The sequence below is a fragment of the Camponotus vicinus genome, unplaced genomic scaffold (assembly GCF_025532165.1).
Source record: "Camponotus vicinus isolate PSW18456_S1 unplaced genomic scaffold, iyCamVici1.0 SCAF_1, whole genome shotgun sequence".
Classification (NCBI taxonomy): domain Eukaryota; kingdom Metazoa; phylum Arthropoda; class Insecta; order Hymenoptera; family Formicidae; genus Camponotus; species Camponotus vicinus.
The window spans coordinates 21420825-21441948 of NW_028141945.1; the positions used below are offsets into that span (position 1 = coordinate 21420825).

Consider the following 21124-nt stretch of genomic DNA (forward strand, 5'->3'; position numbering starts at 1 on the left):
TTCATTTGAAAGTAATTTTAATGAATTATTGAGATTTTTGCGATTAAAATGATATCAAACACGACGTAAATCGGATAATTTTTAATTGGTCTGATAATAAAAATTTTGATTATATATTTAACTACGTTTATCCGATTGATACCGTGTTTGATGTTATTTTAATCGCAAAATTTTCATTATTCCATTAAAATTACTCCCTTACCCTTATAAATATATCTTAAAATAATTAACTTATTTATTTGTCATAATTTGTCATCGGCCGCTTGCCAGCGGCAGATTTGATAACGAGATGAGCATGACAATACATGAGTACGTAAGAGCGAGTAAACAATAACAGAAGCGAGCGAGATAGTAATAGGAGCGAGCGAGAGAGAAATAATATGCCAGGCTGCAAGAAACACTCGATTTCCGAGTCTTCGTTGCTCGTGCTATTGCTATCTCGCTCACTCTTATTGCCATTTTGCTCTCTCTTATTACCTTCTCGCTTGCTCACATAACTCCCGTGTACGCTACACACACACACACACACACACACATTGAATAGTTAACGAGATATTTGATTCTTTAAGTTGACATAATTTTATATAAATTATAAAATATCTGATAAAATGTTCATTTTTCAATTATTTTACTTTAATAATTTTATGTACAGAATAATAAGAGGAATCAGTTAATGTAAAGAAAACATGATTGTTCTTAAACAATATGTCGTTGCTCATTGCATTCATATAATAAAAAAAAAAAAAAAATATATATATATATATATAGAGAGAGAGAGAGAGAGAGAGAGAGAGAGAGAGAGAGAGGATCGCAAATTCGTCATTTCTCATTTATATTAAAATTTATTTGATATACGTGAGCACCTTGCTATACAGCACTGGTGCTACCGACATTTTGTGCACATAGCGCGGAACAGAACCAGAAATTGTGCACCTTATATGTTACCCTCTGAGAACATTCGTGCACCTTGGCTTCGTAGTTTAGGTGCACGTTTTCAAGGTCCACAGAGGGCGTATCGCTTTCAGGGATCACCTAAAAGCGGGCCGTGACACCTCTCATTCTTCTCTCTGTGTTGAGTCTGCTGAATGCGGCCACTGAGGCCGGTATTCATAGTCCGTTCTTATATTTAAGATCGTCTTAAGAACCCATTCAACCAATCAATGACCGCATTGCAGCTATTTGATTGGTTGAATGGGTTCTTAAGACGATCTTAAATATAAGAACGGACTATGAATACCGGCCTGAGAGTTGTGCTACTGTATATACTGTGTCGATGTCATATGAGAAAAAAATTAAAGATTTGAGATCATCTATGACCGAAAAGTTATTTTTCGCTCCAAGAAAAGAAGTGAGAGCTTGATTTTCAGTAACGAAATGTCATGCATCCGTTTTAAATATATCAGAAAATATAAACAAATGTCTGAATAACTAAAAAGATTTATGAAATTTCGTAAGCACAAGTGGATAATTTCTCTTCCACGTGAGTTTAAGCATGTCTGAAAAATATTCAATAATATTAATTTCTCAAAAATATTAATTTCAAGAAACACAATTTTTTTAAACAATTCGTGAAATATTAAAGATTCGTATGAATCGCAATATTTTTTAAGTTATCTATTATTTTACAATGCTTTATAGTATTATTTTTACTCATCTAATATATCAATATTTACGCTTCTCTTATTATTATAAACGAGCGATGATCGTTTTCAATATTTTTTATTTTATGTATATATTTACAGATTTTATCTTATCAGATACTAATCATGTATGATGTCACTGAGACAATTGTAGCACAAGCTATAGATCCAAAAATTGCTTTTATAGCTGCAACTGTTTTTGGTTATTGTTTGTACAGAATTATGACAATGACAAAAGGAAGAAGTCATCAATTTTCTGAAGACTCTGATGAAATGGATAATAATGTGGTAAAAATATCAATTCATTTTGTTTTCAATTACTTAACGAAAATTCACTCAATTACTAATAATATTTACAATTGTGTATTTTTTTTGTACAAAGGTATATACAGACAAGTATGATAATTACAAGTTGATTCTAGTAATCAGAACAGATTTGAAAATGGGCAAGGGAAAAGTGGCAGCGCAATGTTCTCATGCTGCTGTTGCGGCATACAAGGCTGCCAGAAAGCATTCAAAAATTTTGAAAGCCTGGGAAGAGTCTGGCCAAGCTAAGATCACCCTTAAGGTATCATATCTAAATTGACAATGGATGATTGATACACAAAGAGAGAAAGAATACATTTTTGCAAAACATAAGAAATCTATCAATTCACTATATTAAATTCAGTATATATCATTTTAAATTGAATATAGAGAGCCACAATATGAGTCCTATAGATTAGGTTTCGATTAAAAAAAGAATATCACTTGATATTTAATAAATATATTTAAATATACACAATTGAAATAAATATCTTTTCACACATACCTTTCATACACACGTATGAAAAAAGAGATACTAATACTAATTTTCAGGTGGATAGTGAAGCCGCCCTTGTGGAAATAGCGAAGCAAGCTAAAGCTGTAGGTCTATTATCAAACATTGTACACGATGCAGGACATACACAGATACCAGCAGGAAGTAAAACTGTTTGCGGGGTCGGACCTGGTCCAGCAAAATTGATAGATCAAGTAACTGGACATTTAAAGTTGTTTTAACTACTTATCAAATAAAAATCGCGATCTTTTTATTATATTTTATGATTTTGTCATTTATTTTTAATAATATCATCACATTACCTATTATTTAAGTTATCAGTCTGTCGTTAAATTTTTCCAATTGCCATATATATGTAGAAAAATCATAATATGATAAAAGTAACGTTAATATCTCAAATTTTTAATATTCACATATATATATTAAACAAATTAATATTACATGATTTTTATCTCTTGCTTTGCAAGAAATAGAATTTTAAATTAATATTCTTTTGAATAAGATATTCCAAAATATATTTTCCTCTTGATGACCTTTAATAAAAAAAGTTTTTGTATCTTAAATTTCTCTCTAAGATTAATATAGTACATGTGTATATTTCAAGATACAAATATAGATAAATTATTGTTGTAAGTACATAGGATATCGATCTAAGTTGACTATCGCGATCTCTGCGTACAATTACGATACATAATATTGTAAGAAACACAATAATCATATTAGAGTTTGGATGCTGGTGCAGCTAGAGCCATTATAGACCATATCGATCATATATGTTGAAAACAAATATGTAATTGTAAGTGGATTCTTTTAGCTGATCAACATACAAGCTCCATATATACGATCATCTTTCGGTCTAAATAATAATTCAAAACGTTAATACTTATAAACGGATGGACGGATTACAATTAAAATTATACTTGAGCATATATTATCGCTTATTAGCGAAATTAACTCGTACGTGCTAGATATTTTAGATCATATTATTCCGCGAGGTTCAACATGTACGAAAAGCAGAAATGCATCTAATATATATTAAGGCATTTATGAGATGGCTAGTGTATTTTTCTACAAAGTGTTTTTGAATATGAAGAAATATTGGCAAATACAAGATAATACGCTTCTCGTCGATCGTTCACTGCCAGCGGCAACAATTGATTTTCCGACGTGTGCGTGTGTCTCCCCTTCTTTGGTACCCAGTACTATAATCTTTCCGCAACAATTACGTTTTAATTCTTTTTTTATAAATATAAATAATCTATACCGGTGGCGCAGGAGCCTTCCGAGGTATTTTATTCGAGCTGGCAGCGCTGCATTGCGACTCGGCAATAGATCTACCGTCTGCCTCATCCCTCCGACAAAGCTCCGGCTCATTCTGGATCCAATTCTGCGTCTGATTATGGCCCATCGCTTTCGCAACAGATTGCGACTCCTCATTCTCGGTGGGCACGGTGCCTACCTCCTCCAGCAATTTAGACAAGGACGGTGCCAGACCTAATCCCAGATTTCGCTCGTGATACACCTCGGAGATCGTGGGCGTGAGTTCGCGCGTCAGACTCGTCAGGGAAGTAGCCAGGTTCCGCAAGTTTTGAGGATGCGTCTCCGTAGACTGCGTTGCATCAGTCTGCGGGTTGCAGATATCCTCGCTGGAGTGCCGTGGCTTCCGTGATGTATTCGATGTCCCGACTTCTGTTCTCACACTCAACCTTTCCAGCATCGTGGCTGGCAGCGGCGGCAACGGCTGACGTCTCAATACAGTGGCGTGGCCGTTGTCCCAATCTGTCACCGAACTGCTCGAACTCGAGCCGGGTCTTACTGGATTCTGATCGGTATAAAGATTCCGGATTCTCGTCTGATGAGTCAAGTTGAGCGCCACGGGAGGACTTGGTGTGAATGCTACGTCTGATTCGCCTGAAACGCATCAACACATTCAGAAAATTTCAATATTGTCGATTAATTTTTATGTAAGATTCTTCTCTGGTTGTAAATAGTTTTTTTTTAATATCTAATCGAACAAATAGAAAGTTAACTTGCATGTACTCTCTCTTATAACTTGAAATATTTATACATACCTCCACCATTTGGACACGACTGTCGCGACGGTGGTATCAGAACATTCGGCGGTTCCATGGTTTTTCCATCTGGTTCGCCACGATGTCGTACGTAACTTGTGAATGCTCCTCCTAGTCGAGGTCGTTCGAGATCTTTCTCGGTATGGGCTACGGAAGCTAAACTTTCCATTGAACTGCTCGAATCTAAGCTAAGACTTTTCGGTGCTTCCTGGGTATCTATAACACGATACATGGATATTATTGATTTATATTTATAATTGAGATTTTTTTCTATTGTAAATGCAAAAATGTTGCATTATAAACGTGTTAAATTTCTTTACTTATACGCTATTGATATATATTGCATTGATATAAATGTTTTAATTTACCAAACAATGCAAGGAGAGCTTGAAGAGCAAACTGAACGGCTCTACGCGAGGCTTGTTTGCCTGTTCTTAATGTCACTTCTGATTGTCCAACTTCCATTAAATCGAAGCCTAAGCTAGCAAATAATTCATGCGATCCCGATGCTCTCCAAACGTATACAGGCAAAATAACTTCTTGTCCTTCTGTAGCACAACTAGCTCTTCTCATGGCAGCAATAACATCTTCTGCAGCTTCAGGTGCCTACAAATTTTCAACAATTGGAATGATTGAAAAAATAAAAAAATTAAATTTAAAAAATCACAAAATAATTTCTTAAACATGATTGAAGTAAATCAGTACCTGTAAGAGCCTAGCTAAAGCATGCAACGACGATTGACCCAATCCCAATAGAGCTTGCAAACTGGCGCTGCATCTCGTCAGTCTTTCTTCGGGATCACTTTGCGGGAAGAATACAGAGGACGGTATTCCGTTGCCGGCCGGCTCGAATCTGAACCCTACGGACATCAATAATTCTCGCCAACCGGTAGCCGCGCCTACTTTATTCTCGATACTGCGCTGAGTCGTATACATTGCGTTCTTCTGTCCACGATGAATTCTCTGCAGCGACTTCTCCACCAGATGAAGTGTCACTCGCAGCGCATCTCTACTATGTTCGGGACCACCGCGTAGCAATTCTGCTAATGCCTGACCCATAAGTGCGACCTGACGAAAGAAAAAAATGATGAAGCCGTCAAATGTGGCCATTGAAGCCATGAAATAAAAAAACATCCTAGTCCAAACATAAATACATTGTTAAATCAGACTTATTGTACCTTATTGGATAATCTCGCGTCTCCGCCGATGAGTAGCCAACCAGCCCAGTTAGCGGGATGAGCGAAATGTCTAGTGTGCTGCACAGTCTGCATTGCCTCGGCCAATGCACGCGATGCTCTCGCGCCTTGCAGCATCGCGCTATAGAAAGCTCGCAAAAGGATACTACCGGCAGTTGGCGGTACCGCCCACATTCCTATCAGCACGCATTGCGCGCCAGCGTTTAACAGAGTCTTGGCGAGATTTTGTATACCATCCGATGTAGCGTTCGTGCACTCTACGTTATTCCAACCGTGACCTCTGGACACGACCACTAGACGAGCGGACATTTTCAATCTGTGTAAATCTGCCTGACTTATGAGGTATTCCGGTCTCTCGGATGGCTCTTCGCACTGATCGGGCGAAAACGCCAAACTGCCGGTGTTCCAAAAGACCGGCACTGTCAAATGAACGCATTCCGCATCCGGTAGAGACCGCAGCACTGCCGACTTGGTAGCTTCGAGTCCTATTGTAAACAACAAAAATGAAAAAAAATTTTTTGTTAAGTTTTCGTAAAATTAGAAAACTTTGTGGATATATATGTAGCTATAGCTGACACTAACCGGTCATCGCACGAGCTTCCAACAATTCGGCGACTATCTCTGATTCAGTTTCGGTAGAAGCGACGCTCTCTGGCCAACCGTATTCCTCTCGAATGTCCTCCGGTAAAACGGGATTTCCAACGACTAGCGCAGCCACAGTAGCACCACCTTCCAGTACAGGTGTCTTAGATCTTTTTCTAAGAGCTGCAAGAGATGGTACTACCAGCAACGAAAATCTCTCGCATAGATAATCTTCGCCCGGATTGGACTGCAAGGCTGGGAATGGCGCCAGGTAAAGTGATTTTTCGACCACCATGATTAGCTCCTTTCGCGGTGGCGGTAGTAGATCCTCGAACGGAGCAAGAAGAAGATCATAAAGCACTTGTATCGGCAACGGCGCTTGCCACGTAGGTCCTTTCGCCCCTCGTCTCCAGCGTGCGCTTCCAGCGCGAGAGCTTACGGAGCCGACGCTGAAGAGACTACTCAAACTATAAGAACTGGCGTTCAAGTGATGACCTCTCGATGGGATCTTGGTAGATTCCTCGATGAGTTCGTTGCTCTCGTCTAGGAGTGCTTCGCGCGCTTGAAGGACTCTTTTCTCTAAACCTACTCCGTCATCCAAGGTTGCAGAATGGAATCGTAATAGCCCGCGTCCTGGTGCTAAGCACCATGCGTGTAGTTCACATCCTACCTCGCTGAAATCATTTTGTTCAATCATTTTCATCTTCTGAGAAATTCAAACAATAAAAAAATGCTTCAAAAAATATTAAATACAATATTAGATATTATATTTTGCTTCTGACAAAAGTAAAATTATTTGCTTATAGAAAATTCATACCTATAATATAAAATAACTCCGCGCTGTCGATCAATAATCTCTGAATAATGAGCCGCATCGTCTAGAGAATTACTTTTAGAACGTCTGGACCTTTCCGCCCAATTCAAAGCCTCTTCTGCTCGATTCAGGCTGATGAGTACTTTTTGCAACATTCTGTACGTCTCTGATAGTAACTCGCTTCGACTGAGTTGCCCGCAAGTAAGGAACACTGAAGTTCCGTCTAATGATTCTAACAAATTCGCGGCCTTCTCCAAGTGTTCCACGGAAATGCTCGCTTCTCCAGCTTCCCAGTGTACGAGACCAAGTCTATGTCGCAGTCTTGCGACCTCTTCTCTTCTGCCCAAGCCCTCGGACAGGGATAAACCGGACTGCAGATAACTTAGAGCGCGAGGCAGATCCCCGCATAGATGATGAAGTCGCCCCAAACTCGTGAAAGCCGCTGCTCGAGCAGGTTGATCCCCCGCCGCGGCCGCCAGACTCAACGATTGTTCCTGCAACCTTATAGCTTCTTCGTACTGCCCTAAAGTCTCCTGAGTCACTCCCAAATTGGCACAAGCGCGAGCTTGCAATCCAGCGGCGTCTAGACCCTCGGCGATCGACAGCTCCAATTGATGATGACGTAACGCGGAATTTGGATCGTCCATCAAAAGATGTACCGCTCCTAAACCGCTGGCGGCTTCGGCCTCGGCTGCTTTGTCACCCAATCCGCGAGCAAGGGCCAATTGATGGGACAAACAACTGACGGCTTGCTCATGATTACCCAACGCGGCATGTACTCTGCCTACAAATTAAATGTTAGAATTAGTTCGCACAATCGAGAAAAAGTTGGTGTGATTCGCATAGAAACATATTTACTAAGGATATTTCTATGTAATTAATTTTTTTCTAAGAACTTAAGAAAATTATAATAAATCTAAATTCAATTTTTATATTCAGTTTACCTAGATCCCCGTAAGCAGCACCTCTCGCTTCAGGACTGTCCACTTCGTGAGCGGCCACTAATCTCTTTTCGAAACAAACCAAAGCTTCCGGTAAATTCCCGGTAGCCTCGCGAGCTCTTCCCAATCCTCTATACGCTCTCTCCTGATCTCTTATGCTTTTCAATTTTGTTGCGGCTGTCAGTTGTTGCTCGTGGCATTTGATAGCTTCTTCGAGATCACCCAAGGCCTCGTAGCAATCTCCCAAGTTTCCAAGTGCTCGAGTTTTGTCGAGCAAAGCCGTGCCGGTAGTTAGCGGCTCCAAAGTTGCCAATTGCTGTTCGAAATAACCAATGGCATCCTCGTAGTGCGCCATATTAAGTCTAGCTATACCTAAATTTCCTGTAATAAAATATAATAGTAAACGAAAGAACATTTTTAATCTTTTAATCTTCAAAACCAAATTTGTGAAAATTAAGCTTCAAATAAAAATAATTTTACTTCATATTATCGATTTATCTTTGTACAAAGAAAGTTGCGTCCTTCACAATTCTCTCCCTAACACGATGTTTATTATTGTTACATTTCCTATGAAGATGAGTGAAAAATTTTAAACGTTTATTTCAGACACGCTTAAATTACCTAATGCTTGAGCTTCAACTCCGGAGTCTGCTAGTTCCTTTGCTCTTTCCAACTGTTCTTGATAACATTTAACAGCGTGAGTGTACTGTCCTAGTGCCATGTGCACTGCGCCCAGATTGCCATGTGCCCTGCATTCACCGCGCAAGTCGCCGGCCTCTTGCCTCAGAGTTAGTTCTTGTGTGTGAAAACCGAGCGCCTTGTCCAAGTTTTTCGTAGCTCGATGAGCGATTCCCAATGCGCCATAGGCGGCCGCTTCCAAGCCGCGATCAGCGGCCTGACGTGCCAAGTTCAGTTGACGTTGATGCATCTTGATAGCTTCCTCGACTTCTCCCATGCGCAGTAAGCAATCGCCCATATTTCCCAGAGCGCGGAACTTGCCAGCCAGATGTTTGGTCATGTGCGCGATCGCTATCAAATTATTTTAATTTTTAATAGAAAAATTTATTAGAGAGGATGTTATAGGATTATTCACACAAGTTTTACCCAAATAATATTTCTGACATTCCAGAGCAGTGTCTAGGTTTTCCAGCGCCAAGTGAGCCAATCCTAGATTACAGTAAGCTCTTCCCATTCCAGATTTATCCTGCAAGTCCTTCGCTAACGCTAAATCCTGATCATAATATCTCACTGCTTCTCGATGATTTCCCAGGCAATAGTGAGCGTATCCCAGAAAGTGGCACGCTTTAGCTTCCCCCTCCACATCGTGCAACTCTTGCGACAGCATGAGATAGTGCTCGTAGTACGGCACTGCCTCCTCGAATTTGCCGCGCGAAGAAAGACAATTGGCGAGATTTAACAATGCGCACGCCTCGCCAGCCGTGTCCTTCAGTTCGCGCGCTATGGCCAAGTGAGCTCGGTAATGTCTTAATGCCGCCTCGTGACCTTGCACAGCTTGATACGCGACCGCCAAATTTCCGTGTGTGCTAGCTTCTGAGCTACGGTCATTAACCTGAACATATCGAGAATAGACGATAGATTTAATGAGTAGTTTTATAATTATGATACATTTACTTTCAAGAATCTCACCTCTTTGCTTATTGTTAACTCTTGCTTATGGTACTTGATAGCTTGTTCATAGTAACCTAAAGCGTTATAAGCGTTGCCGATATTACCATAGGCTCTACCCATGCCGGCCTTGTCTCCTAGTGATCTCGCGATTCCCAAGTGTGCCTGATGTAATTTTAAAGCAGCATCATGCTCGCCAAGCAATTGATACACTATACCCAGATTGCTGCAGGCTCGTCCTTCAGCCACCTTGTCCTTTGTGACCAACGCAACGTCGAGCTGTCTCTGATGCCAAAGCTTAGCTTGTCCCAGATCACCTATATGTATTAATAAAATTATATTATACATGCATAATCAGAAATTAGTGTTAAAAGATACACATCAAATTACATGTTACAAAACAAACAAAAAATAATATATAAATAACAATATTATTATTATCACCTGCACATCTGGCAGCATGACCCAATCCCGCGTATGCTCTGGTCTCTATAGCCCTGTCGCCGAGTTCCTGCGCTATTCTCAGAACGTTTTCGTGATAAGTCATCGCTTGTCCGAAATTTCTACGATAATGATGAGACGATCCTAAATTACTGAAAGCTCTCGCTTCCTCCACACGATCGCCCAGCCGTCTAGCTATCCTCAAATGCTGCGTGTGACAATCAACAGCGCTTTCGAATTCACCCATCGCCAAGTAGACCGCTCCGACATTGCCAATCTCACGAGCTTCTTGCAGTCGATCACCCATCTGTTTCACTAATTGTACGCACTGCTTGTGGGAGGCTAGAGCATTCGGCAAATCGCCGATCGCCGTGTACACATGTCCTAGACTGGTCAAGGCCGAAGCTGCCGCCTGAGTATCCTTGCATTTCATAGCCAGAACAAGTTGGTACCTGTGAGCTGTTAAAGCTTCCTTGAAGCTACCCTTGCTGAAATAAGCGGAGCCCAGATTTCCGTGAGCTCTGCACTCGCCTTGTGTGTCTCCTAAAGAGCGTGCTACTCCTGGAAGTTTTTATTGTCAATAAAAGCTTCACTTTGTTTTTACAAGAAAAGCAATAATAAATTTATAAAGTCGATTAAAGAAATGTATCTAATCATTAGACTACTTGTGGTATTTTATTGTTACTTGTGCTTACCCAAATCTTGTTGCATGTAATTTATCGCCTTGTCCAAAGAGTTCAACGCCCAGTACGCGCTAGATAGAGCGGAGAATACGGATCCCCTCAGTTTCAAGCTACACGAACCGATTGTGAGAGCAGCCTCGAGCACACCAGCAGCTGCCCTGTATTGTCCAGCTCCGAGTAACTCTTGGCCGACCACCGATATGACGACGAACGGGGATTCATCAAGCTTCATCGCTCGCAGTTGTTGAAATGTCGGTTCTAAAGTCGGTCGTAATGGAGACTTTAGAGATGCTTCTACTAAGCCAGATAATAACTGATGATTAGACGCGTCATGAGCTAATCCCGTGCTGAAGGCAACGAGTGCCTCTCCGTGACGTCCTAAGCATTGCAGAGCTACTCCTTGTCGGTAGTATGCCTGATTGCAAAATGATAGTTATAGATGTGTAATATAAAAAGAAAAAATGTATAATGTATAATGGAAGAAGTAAAAAAAATATATACCTTTGGCCATTGTGGATTCAGTTCGGTAGCTTTGACAGCGTCCTGCAATGCGGCTGCAAATAATCCCATTTTGAGCCTTGCAGCTGATCTGTTTGAGTATAATACATGACTGAGGGGATCCAAGGCGAGAGCTTCTGTATACAATGTTGCAGCAAGTGCGTAATCTCCATTCTGGCATGCCGCATTACTCCTGCGCACCGTTTCTAGGAATAGTGCCCTGGATCCAGCGGCCAAGGCCGACGTACCTTCGGGATCCACCTGAGTACCAAATGAAATAATAACAGTTTTATATTAAACAATTTTTCCTTCTTTTATCAGCAGATAATATTAAAATATTTGTATATAAATAAAAATATCTGTATGTAAAAAAATCATACTAGAAAAAAAAGAAAGAAAATTATAAAACTTTAAAAAGAGGAATCATTTTATGAGAATTATTCTTCTTATTTTTAATTCTTCTTATTATTTTAATTATTTTTATTCTTCTACTTATTTTAATTATATTTGTATAAGATGCATACATGTATATTTGTATGATAAGAACAATGATGAAATTGTAACGAATATTTAAGAAATGCAAATTAATTTAAGAAATTATATATGTATAAGAGATAACACACTTTCTATTTATAAAAAATCCTCTTAATAAAACCAAAAGACCAAGGAGATAATATCAGACATTTTCATGCTCCATTAAAATAATAATTAAATAATAATAATAATAAATTAATTAAATAATAATATTTATAAAAACAATAATTTTTTATTTATCATGAGAGATAAGAAACAAAATTAATATAAACTAATGTGAAAAAAATATAATTATTATAGAAATAAAAATGAATTGTATATCAATTAAAATCATAGGTGTATATAAATATAAAAAAAAATATTGAATTTATATATAAATTGAATACATTGATTTTAATAGATATAATTGCAAATAAATTAGATTAACTGGAATCCACAAAGTAAAAGTAATCCAAACTAAGTAAAATATAATAAGAAATGTATAAAACAAGAGCAAGAACAAGACGCTTAGATCCAGAGATCGGGCCCAAAATCGGGGGATAGAGGATAGAAACCTCATCGTTACCTCAGAGATATCCCTATGAGACATTGCTTAAGACGAGCTAGTAGCATCCTCTGGCATGGGCATCATCTACGACACGGCGAGCTGGTATGAAAAACAAGCCCCGGATTTTGAACGTCCGACCCTCTCTCTCTCTCTCTCTCTTTCTGTCTTGCGATAAGATCTTGGCGCCTTCCCTCGACGTTCCCGTTGTATCTGTATCTCGCAAACTAGCACTTGGCCCGTTACATTGTATCACTGTACTAAGAGCGCTAATAAAGGAGGTTTCTTTTCGCTAGAACGGGGTAAATGGAGCCGATTAATAAAAAAGAAGGGAGGCAGGCGTCTTAGGGGGGCACCCACTGCATTCCTCAGGCACAGCCATCTTGGAATGTGACCTCGGGTCCCCCCGTTGGACCCAAAGCGGGGCCGGCACTGCTGCCTGCCCGGCTGTTTGCTCCTTCTATGCTACATCCCCCTCTCTCTCCCTCTCCCTCGTTGGGCCCCACTAGTGGGTCCCGGGTGCGGGGCCCGTAGCGGGGCCGTGTTGCCCACTTGCTCTGCAACACTATCATCAGCATATGCGCACATACGTATACATATGTAGAGAGGCGGGCCGCGAAGGCGAAGATACCGGGGCCGGGGCCCGCGATGAGCGTGCAGCAGCATCCGTTAATGCATTTCCCGCGCCCCCCCCTCCGAATATTGGGGGAGGAGGGGGTCCGTCTTCGTCAGCCGTAAATTTTATTTAGATTCACCGATTATTCAGATTATGCGAGACGTTCCGAGAACAACCGGGCGAATCTCCATCCTTTGCATTAACCGGAGAAAAACCGTTATGACCGGGATACCATGTATATGTAAAAGTATGAATGATGGAGGACTTTCTTCTATATATAATGAGAGGGAAAGTTGCACCAATCTTCTGTATAATTAAGATCTGAAATTTTTAAATAACACACACACACACATACATATACACGTATATGACACTCAATCATTTTTCAATTATATTATTTATTTTTATTCTATATATATATAATATAAAAATAATAATAAATAATAAAAAATAGAAATAATAATAAAAAAAATAATTATAGATAATTATAATAATATAATAATAAATCAAAATATATATAATAATAAAATATATACAATATTTATCAAAATTATATATTTTTCAGACATCAAATAAATCGAAAGTTGAATCATCTCAAAAACATGCGCTCTTTAAAAAGATGCTCGTTCTGAAATTTTTTTTAGACAGTAATTTTCCAAACTATTTTTGTAACCTCTTGGAGTTATGCCAATGTATACTAAAAAAACTTAGGAGCAAGATAAATATGCATGAAATCAGATTCTAGCAAAAATTGCAACTTGAAACGTTAGTTCAACATATATTTATTATTTTTTTATGGAAAACAAATATCATATTTGTATGTTACTAGCATATTTTAGTTAACAGAAGAAAGATTACATATCAAAAAATGATTATACAGAAATAAGATTAAATTTGTTTTTATTAATATACACATTCTCTCTTATATTTATCTCTGCAACATTAGTGTAATCCTCTCGGACGCGAAAAATTATACAAAATTAAATTCGTTGAGGTGTTTTTTCCCTGCTCGATTATTATGTAAGTGTACTATTTCTCTCTATACAAAATTGTACATAAATATATTTTGGTATTAACACTGTATATATGTATATATTGGCATATGTGGCATATACAATAAGTTGGCATGTACAATGTGTGTGACTTACAGATATATTATAAATAGACTATTATAAATAGACTATCTTCACACACTTCAGGAATTTATAAAAATGATATCCTTATATTTATAAATATAACGGAACGAATGTGATTCCAGGAATGTACGTTGTTGCAGAATATTGTTAGGATATTTTATAACTAAACAAAATAATATTCACGGATGAAATACAAGTTCATCGAAACAATTAAAAATAATCATTTTTGTGCACTGCACATTGTATAAATGCTAGAGCCGGAGGTAGCAACATCACATTATTGTGCAAAATTCGTCTTGATGTTATAAAAATCGATCGAAATAGGATGCATTCGCGATTTACGTTTTCCTAATTTTTGATACAAACGTTATCATTGGAAAACTTTCGCTCGCGCACACACACACATATATATATATATATATCTTAAATAAAAATATAAATAAACTCTGACAAATTATATACAGGGTGTTTGATAAAGACTGGACCAACATTCGGGGATCGAAGCACAAAAAATTTAACAGAAAAGTCCTTCACATTTTGCAATTTTTATTGCAATAATTATTGAAATATTAATAAAAAAGACTGGCGAATGAGCACGCGTTTCGTGCGATGAAATGTAGAATATATGCTCTAGATACGTCAGCAGCGAGTGTCACATGGTAATAAAAAGCTTAGTCGTACATTCTCCGATTTTTTTTTCGTTGTACGATATTCTCTCGTTGTTGCGTCCCACATACACATTTTATAGTCTAACTGCGTGAAAGGCGCGCTTATTTGCCAATTCTTTTTAATTGATATTTTAATAATTATTGAAAATTGCAAACTCTGAAGAACTTTTCTATTCAGTTTACTACTCTTTATCTACTTGCAAGTGTGGTACAATTTTTATCAAACACCCTGTATATATGTATATATATATATCCCTGCATATATGTCATACAAATATGCTTATAAAAAGTATGTCAATGTGAAAGCAACATTTGTAAAATCTGACAGAATGTATAATGTGTATATACAAAATGCGACAGACCTAAGGCCATACTTTGTTGAAAAGTTCCATGAAGGAATCATATATCATGAATGTTATAGCGACGTCTAGACACACTCTGCCCAGGCGTGGAATGGTTCCTTTGTAAAATGCCATTGGACCCTCTTTCTTCCACACTTGAATTACGCAATCCATACTATTCTTGTACTTTGAAGCTTCCAATCCCTAAACACAAAAAACAAATTGCAAATTTAAAATGACAGAAAACACACAAATATGTACAAATAAATGATCCATAATATATACCTGCATCCTAGTCTTTATAACATCAATAGGTGTATTTCCGAAAACGGATGCTGCACCAGCGATTGCACCAAATGCACCCACGACTACTTTAGGAACACTTTTAGTATTGTCACCTCCTTTGTACCAGTCTTTTAATGTTTCCATCACAAAGAAACGGATAGCTTGATTGGATCCTTGCTTCAAGATTGTAGGTACTAGTCCCTGATATACTCCTTTAAAACCTATATATTAAAAATAGCTCATGTACCACTGTTGATATATTTTATATTATAATTAAATATAATTGCACTATTAATATATTATTTAATATATTTCTTACTAAGCTATTTTTAATAAATTTCTTTAATTACAAATACTCATATTTAATATGAAAACAAACATTTGAGCATTTTACAATGTATCACATGATAAGCCGACAGTGTAAGCATATGTTGTAATCTGACCCAATTAAATAAAGTTATGCAACTCTTAAGTGGATTGAAGGTTAAACTGTGTAATGATACTTGAATCTGAAACAATTCTTTAATATTTCTCTTTCAATATTCTAAGTAATGATTAAAATGATTAAATTATTAAAAAACTAAAATAAAATATATTTAACAAAAGAATTTATACAAGAGCATTTAAGCAAAAAAATTTAAGTCTCGTTGAAAAATACATTTAACATAATTACATGTATAAATATATATACATGTATAAAATATATTTTTCAAACTTGAGAGAAATTAAGTTACTTTTGTCTTCTCTTGAATTAATTTTTTTACCATGTTCCTTTACAATCAAGTGCACTCCATGAAAAAATCCCCTGAATTTTGGATTCGCCGAACGTTGATCGTTGATAAATTTCACTTTAATCGTCTCCATCGGAGTGACCGCGAAAATAGCTTCGCATACTCCGGCGCAAAGGCCTGCCAGGAGTCTCCTTTGTGGATTGAGTTTCCCATCCGCATCCACCAATTGATCCTTCACTGTTTCAAAAGCCCCAAATCGCACCGCTGACTTTGGTATAGAACCATAGAGTAGGACGGGCAAGCCTCTATACAGGCCAAAGAATCCACGGGTCTTAATAGTCTTGGTTACGCAGTCAACTATTCCTGTATACTTTTTGCCAGCGCCAGCTTTTCCATCCAGTTGCAGCTGTGTCTTTACATATTCCGTTGGATATGTGATGCAAATTTCTATGCCTCCAGTAATACCACCTAAAAAAATTAAATATATTAATTACATATTCTCAAGTATATTTGTAACAAATTTAGAAACAAATGATATATATGTGCATTATTATTGCTGAGGAGATATTTTGAGGAAGAAAGATTGAGTGAACTGTAAATAGCTTAAGAAATCTATTATTAAAAAATAATATAATAGAAGCACAAGACATTTTACAATCAATATGCACAAAATAAAAAGTGAAAAAGATTATAATTATAATGAGAAGAAAATAATTATATGATAAGAAAATAATTATAATTATGAACAGAAATAGAATATGAATTATAAAATTACAATTATAAAGAATATTATATATGTATACATACATACATTTTCTTTATAATATATTAATATTTCTACAATTATATTTCACAAAATTTCAACATCAATTTATTACTTATTATTTCCACATAATAAATTAACACTTTTGTAATTGAAAATTGTCTACATAAATCTAAAAGTTATGCTGAAAAGAAACAAACATGATTCATTAGTAATTATTGAAAAAAAATCTTTTGTCAAGGAAATACTGACTGTGAATAGTCCAAGAAATCTGTCATTGAAAAATATGTAATAGAAGTGCAATACTTTTTGTAATGAATATGCAAAAAATGACGACAGAACAAAATTATAATGAATAAAAATAGAACATGAATTATCAGATTATAAATATATACAGGGTGTCCGATTCGTGAAGGACCAAACGAAAAGTGATGGGTAAGGATGATAGGTTGGATCAAACTAAGAAGAAAAGTCCTCTACCATTTTGCAAAATTCGCAATAATTATTAAGTAATAAGCAAAAATGTCACATGAAGGTTTAATTTTTTAAATGGAACCCTCTATTTTTTATTATGTATTCTTATAGTTTATCTCGAGAGCTTTCCAAAACACTATAATAAAGTATTTCTTCATTGAGTACTTTTCGAGTTATGAGGCTTGAAATAATTTCTTAATTTTACATAAACCATAAAATATTTAGTAAAATATTCATTTTTTGATTATCTTACCTAATACTTTTATATACAAAACAATGAGAGGAATCAATTGGTGTAAAAAAAAAAACAACTATGTTTTTTCTAATCATAAAAATAAATACGGAATTTGAATAAAATTTTACATAAAACGTTAAAGTGTTAAATTTGAATTGAATTTTTAAATATGTATTTCTTCCGCTTTAATATATCGAAATATGTATAATAATAAATCCCTAATTTGATCACAGTAAAATAATAATAATAATAACAATAAATATAATAACATATATATTTAATAATAATAATAATAATAATAATAATAATAATAATAATAATAAATGCGTAGCTTTAATAATAATAATAAATCCACACTACATAATTTCAGCTTTTAACTTTCTTTAATTGTACACATTATATTTCGGCCTTCGATACGGTCGATTCAATTAACTGACATCTATGTATCGATCAATTTATTAAAATTGCGATCGGTAATCTCTCGTATGATAAAAAGATTGACACAATCATTAAAACTCACCCTGTATATATATATATATATATATACAGGGTGACCCATTTTAACTTAGGCAGCCAAATAACTCGAAAAATAAGCAAGATAGAGAAAAATGTTTTAGACAAAAGTTGTATGGTTTCGAGGGGGCCATAAGATGGTATCATTGGTTTGACCTTGAAGAGTCATTTGAAGGTCACGTGAAGGTCACTTCAATTTTTTTAAATGGAATACCCTATATATTTTTGTACATTCTTGTAGCTTATTTCGAGAGCTTTCCAAAACACTATAATTAAGTACCTTTCCGTTAAGTACTTTTTGAGTTATGATGCTTGAAATAATTTCTTAATTTTACATAAACCGTAAAATATCTTGTAAAATATTCATTTTTCGATTATCTTACCTTAATACTTTTATGTACAAAATAATGAGAGGAATCAATTGGTGTAAAGAAAACACATAGTTGTTTTTAAGAAAAAATATGGAATTGTTAATTGCAAATTACATATTTTTTCTTCGAAACAACTATGTGTTTTCTTTACACCAATTGATTCCTCTCATTATTTTGTACATAAAACTATTAAGGTAAGGTAATCGAAAAATGAATATTTTACAAGATATTTTACGGTTTATGTAAAATTAAGAAATTATTTCAAGCCTCATAACTCAAAAAGTACTTAACGAAAATGTACTTAATTATAGTGTTTTGGAAAGCTCTCGAGATGAGCTACAAGAATGTACAAAAATATATAGGATGTTCTATTTAAAAAAATTGAAGTGACCTTCACGTGACCTTCAAATGACTCTTCAAGGTCAAACCAATGATACCATCTTATGGCCCCCTCGAAACCATACAACTTTTGTTTAAAACATTTTTCTCTATCTTGCTTATTTTTCGAGTTATTTGGCTGCCTAAGTTAAAATGGGTCACCCTGTATATATATATATATATATATATATATATATATATATATATATATATATATATATATATATATACACATATATATATATTTTTTTATAATTCTTCAATTATAATAATATTATAATAATAGAAAATTATAATAAAAATTATAATAGAAATAATAAATATATCAATTATAATAAATAGAAATAGAATATAGATCATAGAATTATAATTATAAAGAATCTTCTTTATAATTTATTGACGTTCTGCTATTGCATTTCCGTATACATAATATATTCACGTTTTTGCAATTGCAAATAATTTAGATCCGGAGGTCATAATGGAAAGGAGCGAGCGTGATTCTCCATTACATCTTGAAAAAAAAAAGAGAGCACGAAGTGAGCGGCGCATGTACGTACATAAATACATATTAATACGTAATTTTACGAGATCGCGCGATCTCTCGCGCCATCATCATCATCATCGTATGATTTGCCAGAGTGCGTTGACTCCGAAAAAAGGCCTCCACGAACGATCTTCCTGACAGGTGTCAAAGGTCGGCGAGGAGGGAGGCCGTAGGCCTACGGCCTTCCTCCTCCCCTGTCCTCCTCCTTACGAGAGTAACTTACCGGCTATGACTCCCTTGAGGCCCAGGTTGCCGGAGACGACGGCGGCGGCGGCGATGCCGGTCTCGCTCGTCCACGGCCTGCGTGGAAACGGCGTCGGGAACCCTCGACACGCCAGGGTCGCCAGCGAGCCCTGCTGCTGCCTCCTCGTCGAATCCATGGTACTCCGGACGTCCTCGTCGTCTCGACGCGCTGCCGCCTACACTACACAGCTGATCGACACAGCCGATTGACACTCGTGCACGCGTCCCGACTCCGAGTCCCGATGAGCCGCAACCGGGTCCCTCCCCCCCCCTCCCGCTCCGCGGACCACTCCCCCTTCCGCGACCGCGAACGACGACACGTCGTCGGCTGTCGCGTTATTGCTTCATCGCGCCTCCTGCGTTTTTTTTCTCGCCTCACTTGTACTCTTACGTATGTATACGTATATATAACTAGGGAAGTGACAGGAGGGGAATGTCTTCGAATTAATTGCACCTTCCCTCTCTCTCTCTCTTTAGGCTTAAAATAAATGAAATGAAAAATTGTTTGTTATTGTCGTTTTCTTTTAAAGAAAAAAATAGGAAAAAAATAGACCTTCGCCGAGTATTTTTTTTTTTTTACATCAGGGATTAGGATAAGGTCGATATTACATTTGTCGTACGACAAATGTAATATTAGCCTAACAATATCGATAGTCTCGATTGGAGACAGTTATTTTTCAAAACGATTTGTTCGATGCGTAGAAAAGGAAAGCGCGGTGTTGAATTATACATTATTATTTTATATTTGAAAAATTAACGTAGACAAGAGCGAGCGAATCGAAGGATAAATTGCTTACCAAAAAGTGCCAATCATATCGTCTATTGTGCCATTCTCATTCTCAGTCTATCGTAAGTCCAGTGTAGTCCAGTGCGGCTAAATATATACATAAAGATCTGCTTCGTCATGGAATCTCGATTCTACTTTTAGCCGAAATTTCCGAAAGTATATATATATATATATATATAATTTACATTTTAATCAGTAAAAACTGGAAAATATTAAGATATGATGAATTAAAATGTAATGAAATGATATTAAAAAATATTAAAATATAAATTAAATAAATATTAAATAATTTAATATATAATTAAATATTAAGTAATGTATCTTAATATTTATGGAATAATGTGTATAAGTTTATCGATTGCTCAAGAGTAATTATCTGTCGTGGCACAAGTGTTCTTTTTTTCTTCTCACATTTAATTAGCATCATGCTGATGCTTGTAATTAATGGGCTGCCGAAATGTTAGATAATACTCGCATCGACATACATTTTAGAATGATAATTTATCGTGAATGAGTATAAAATCACGCGATCTCGTCGTTCGATTGAAAAAAAAAAATCATAATTATAATGAACTTTATAAAGCGTAACAAATATTTTAGATATGCAGCATTTAAAACTTATTTGTCAGTTATATTTTTTATAAACAA

The 21124-nt window shown here is 36.3% G+C and overlaps 3 protein-coding genes across 5 annotated transcripts; 1 reads left to right on the top strand and 2 right to left on the bottom strand.

The window, feature by feature from the left end:
• Positions 1-1241: 1241 nt before the first annotated feature.
• Positions 1242-2718, top strand: LOC145959503 (peptidyl-tRNA hydrolase 2, mitochondrial). Of its 2 annotated transcripts, none has more exons than XM_083078401.1 (4): positions 1242-1480; positions 1743-1928; positions 2023-2208; positions 2499-2718. In XM_083078401.1, exons 2-4 carry the CDS (start codon positions 1767-1769, stop codon positions 2679-2681), a joined length of 531 nt encoding a protein of 176 aa, XP_082934527.1. In that variant the 5' UTR covers positions 1242-1480; positions 1743-1766; the 3' UTR covers positions 2682-2718. The 2 variants fall into 2 exon arrangements, with proteins under 2 accessions (XP_082934527.1, XP_082934526.1); XM_083078400.1 differs by having other exon boundaries at positions 1242-1348.
• Positions 2380-12956, bottom strand: LOC145959502 (uncharacterized). The gene is made up of 15 exons (XM_083078399.1): positions 12413-12956; positions 11317-11574; positions 10828-11230; positions 10136-10693; positions 9713-10008; positions 9170-9635; positions 8687-9094; positions 8069-8446; positions 7128-7908; positions 6311-6984; positions 5711-6213; positions 5238-5600; positions 4901-5138; positions 4533-4748; positions 2380-4371 (listed from the first exon to the last, which is right to left on the bottom strand). The coding sequence occupies exons 1-15, from the start codon at positions 12434-12436 to the stop codon at positions 3719-3721; spliced, it is 6219 nt and encodes a 2072-aa protein (XP_082934525.1). The 5' UTR covers positions 12437-12956; the 3' UTR covers positions 2380-3718.
• A 934-nt stretch (positions 12957-13890) lies between these two features.
• Sea (mitochondrial citrate transporter scheggia) lies at positions 13891-20616 on the bottom strand. Of its 2 annotated transcripts, XM_083078405.1 has the most exons (5): positions 20487-20616; positions 19670-20167; positions 16202-16636; positions 15438-15658; positions 13891-15356 (listed from the first exon to the last, which is right to left on the bottom strand). In XM_083078405.1, the coding sequence occupies exons 2-5, from the start codon at positions 19824-19826 to the stop codon at positions 15174-15176; spliced, it is 996 nt and encodes a 331-aa protein (XP_082934531.1). In that variant the 5' UTR covers positions 19827-20167; positions 20487-20616; the 3' UTR covers positions 13891-15173. The 2 variants fall into 2 exon arrangements, with proteins under 2 accessions (XP_082934531.1, XP_082934532.1); XM_083078406.1 differs by lacking the exon at positions 20487-20616 and having other exon boundaries at positions 19670-20180.
• Positions 20617-21124: the final 508 nt, after the last annotated feature.

What these genes read in the sequence shown, in the direction of transcription:
- LOC145959503 (XM_083078400.1), top strand. Translation starts at nt 1,274, where the DNA reads ATGTCATATGAGAAAAAAATTAAAGATTTGAGATCATCTATGACCGAA. An exon ending in ATGAAATGGATAATAATGTG is followed by an intron (nt 1,929 to 2,022) that starts GTAAAAATATCA and finishes TTTTGTACAAAG; the next exon opens with GTATATACAGACAAGTATGA. An exon ending in AAGCTAAGATCACCCTTAAG is followed by an intron (nt 2,209 to 2,498) that starts GTATCATATCTA and finishes ACTAATTTTCAG; the next exon opens with GTGGATAGTGAAGCCGCCCT.
- Sea (XM_083078405.1), bottom strand. Translation starts at nt 19,826, where the DNA reads ATGGATTCGACGAGGAGGCAGCAGCAGGGCTCGCTGGCGACCCTGGCG. An exon ending in CTTGATTGTAAAGGAACATG is followed by an intron (nt 15,659 to 16,201) that starts GTAAAAAAATTA and finishes TTTAATATATAG; the next exon opens with GTTTTAAAGGAGTATATCAG. An exon ending in TTATAAAGACTAGGATGCAG is followed by an intron (nt 15,357 to 15,437) that starts GTATATATTATG and finishes TTTTGTGTTTAG; the next exon opens with GGATTGGAAGCTTCAAAGTA.
- LOC145959502 (XM_083078399.1), bottom strand. Translation starts at nt 12,436, where the DNA reads ATGTCTCATAGGGATATCTCTGAG. An exon ending in AGTTAACAATAAGCAAAGAG is followed by an intron (nt 9,636 to 9,712) that starts GTGAGATTCTTG and finishes CGATATGTTCAG; the next exon opens with GTTAATGACCGTAGCTCAGA. An exon ending in CTTTAGCTAGGCTCTTACAG is followed by an intron (nt 5,139 to 5,237) that starts GTACTGATTTAC and finishes GAAAATTTGTAG; the next exon opens with GCACCTGAAGCTGCAGAAGA.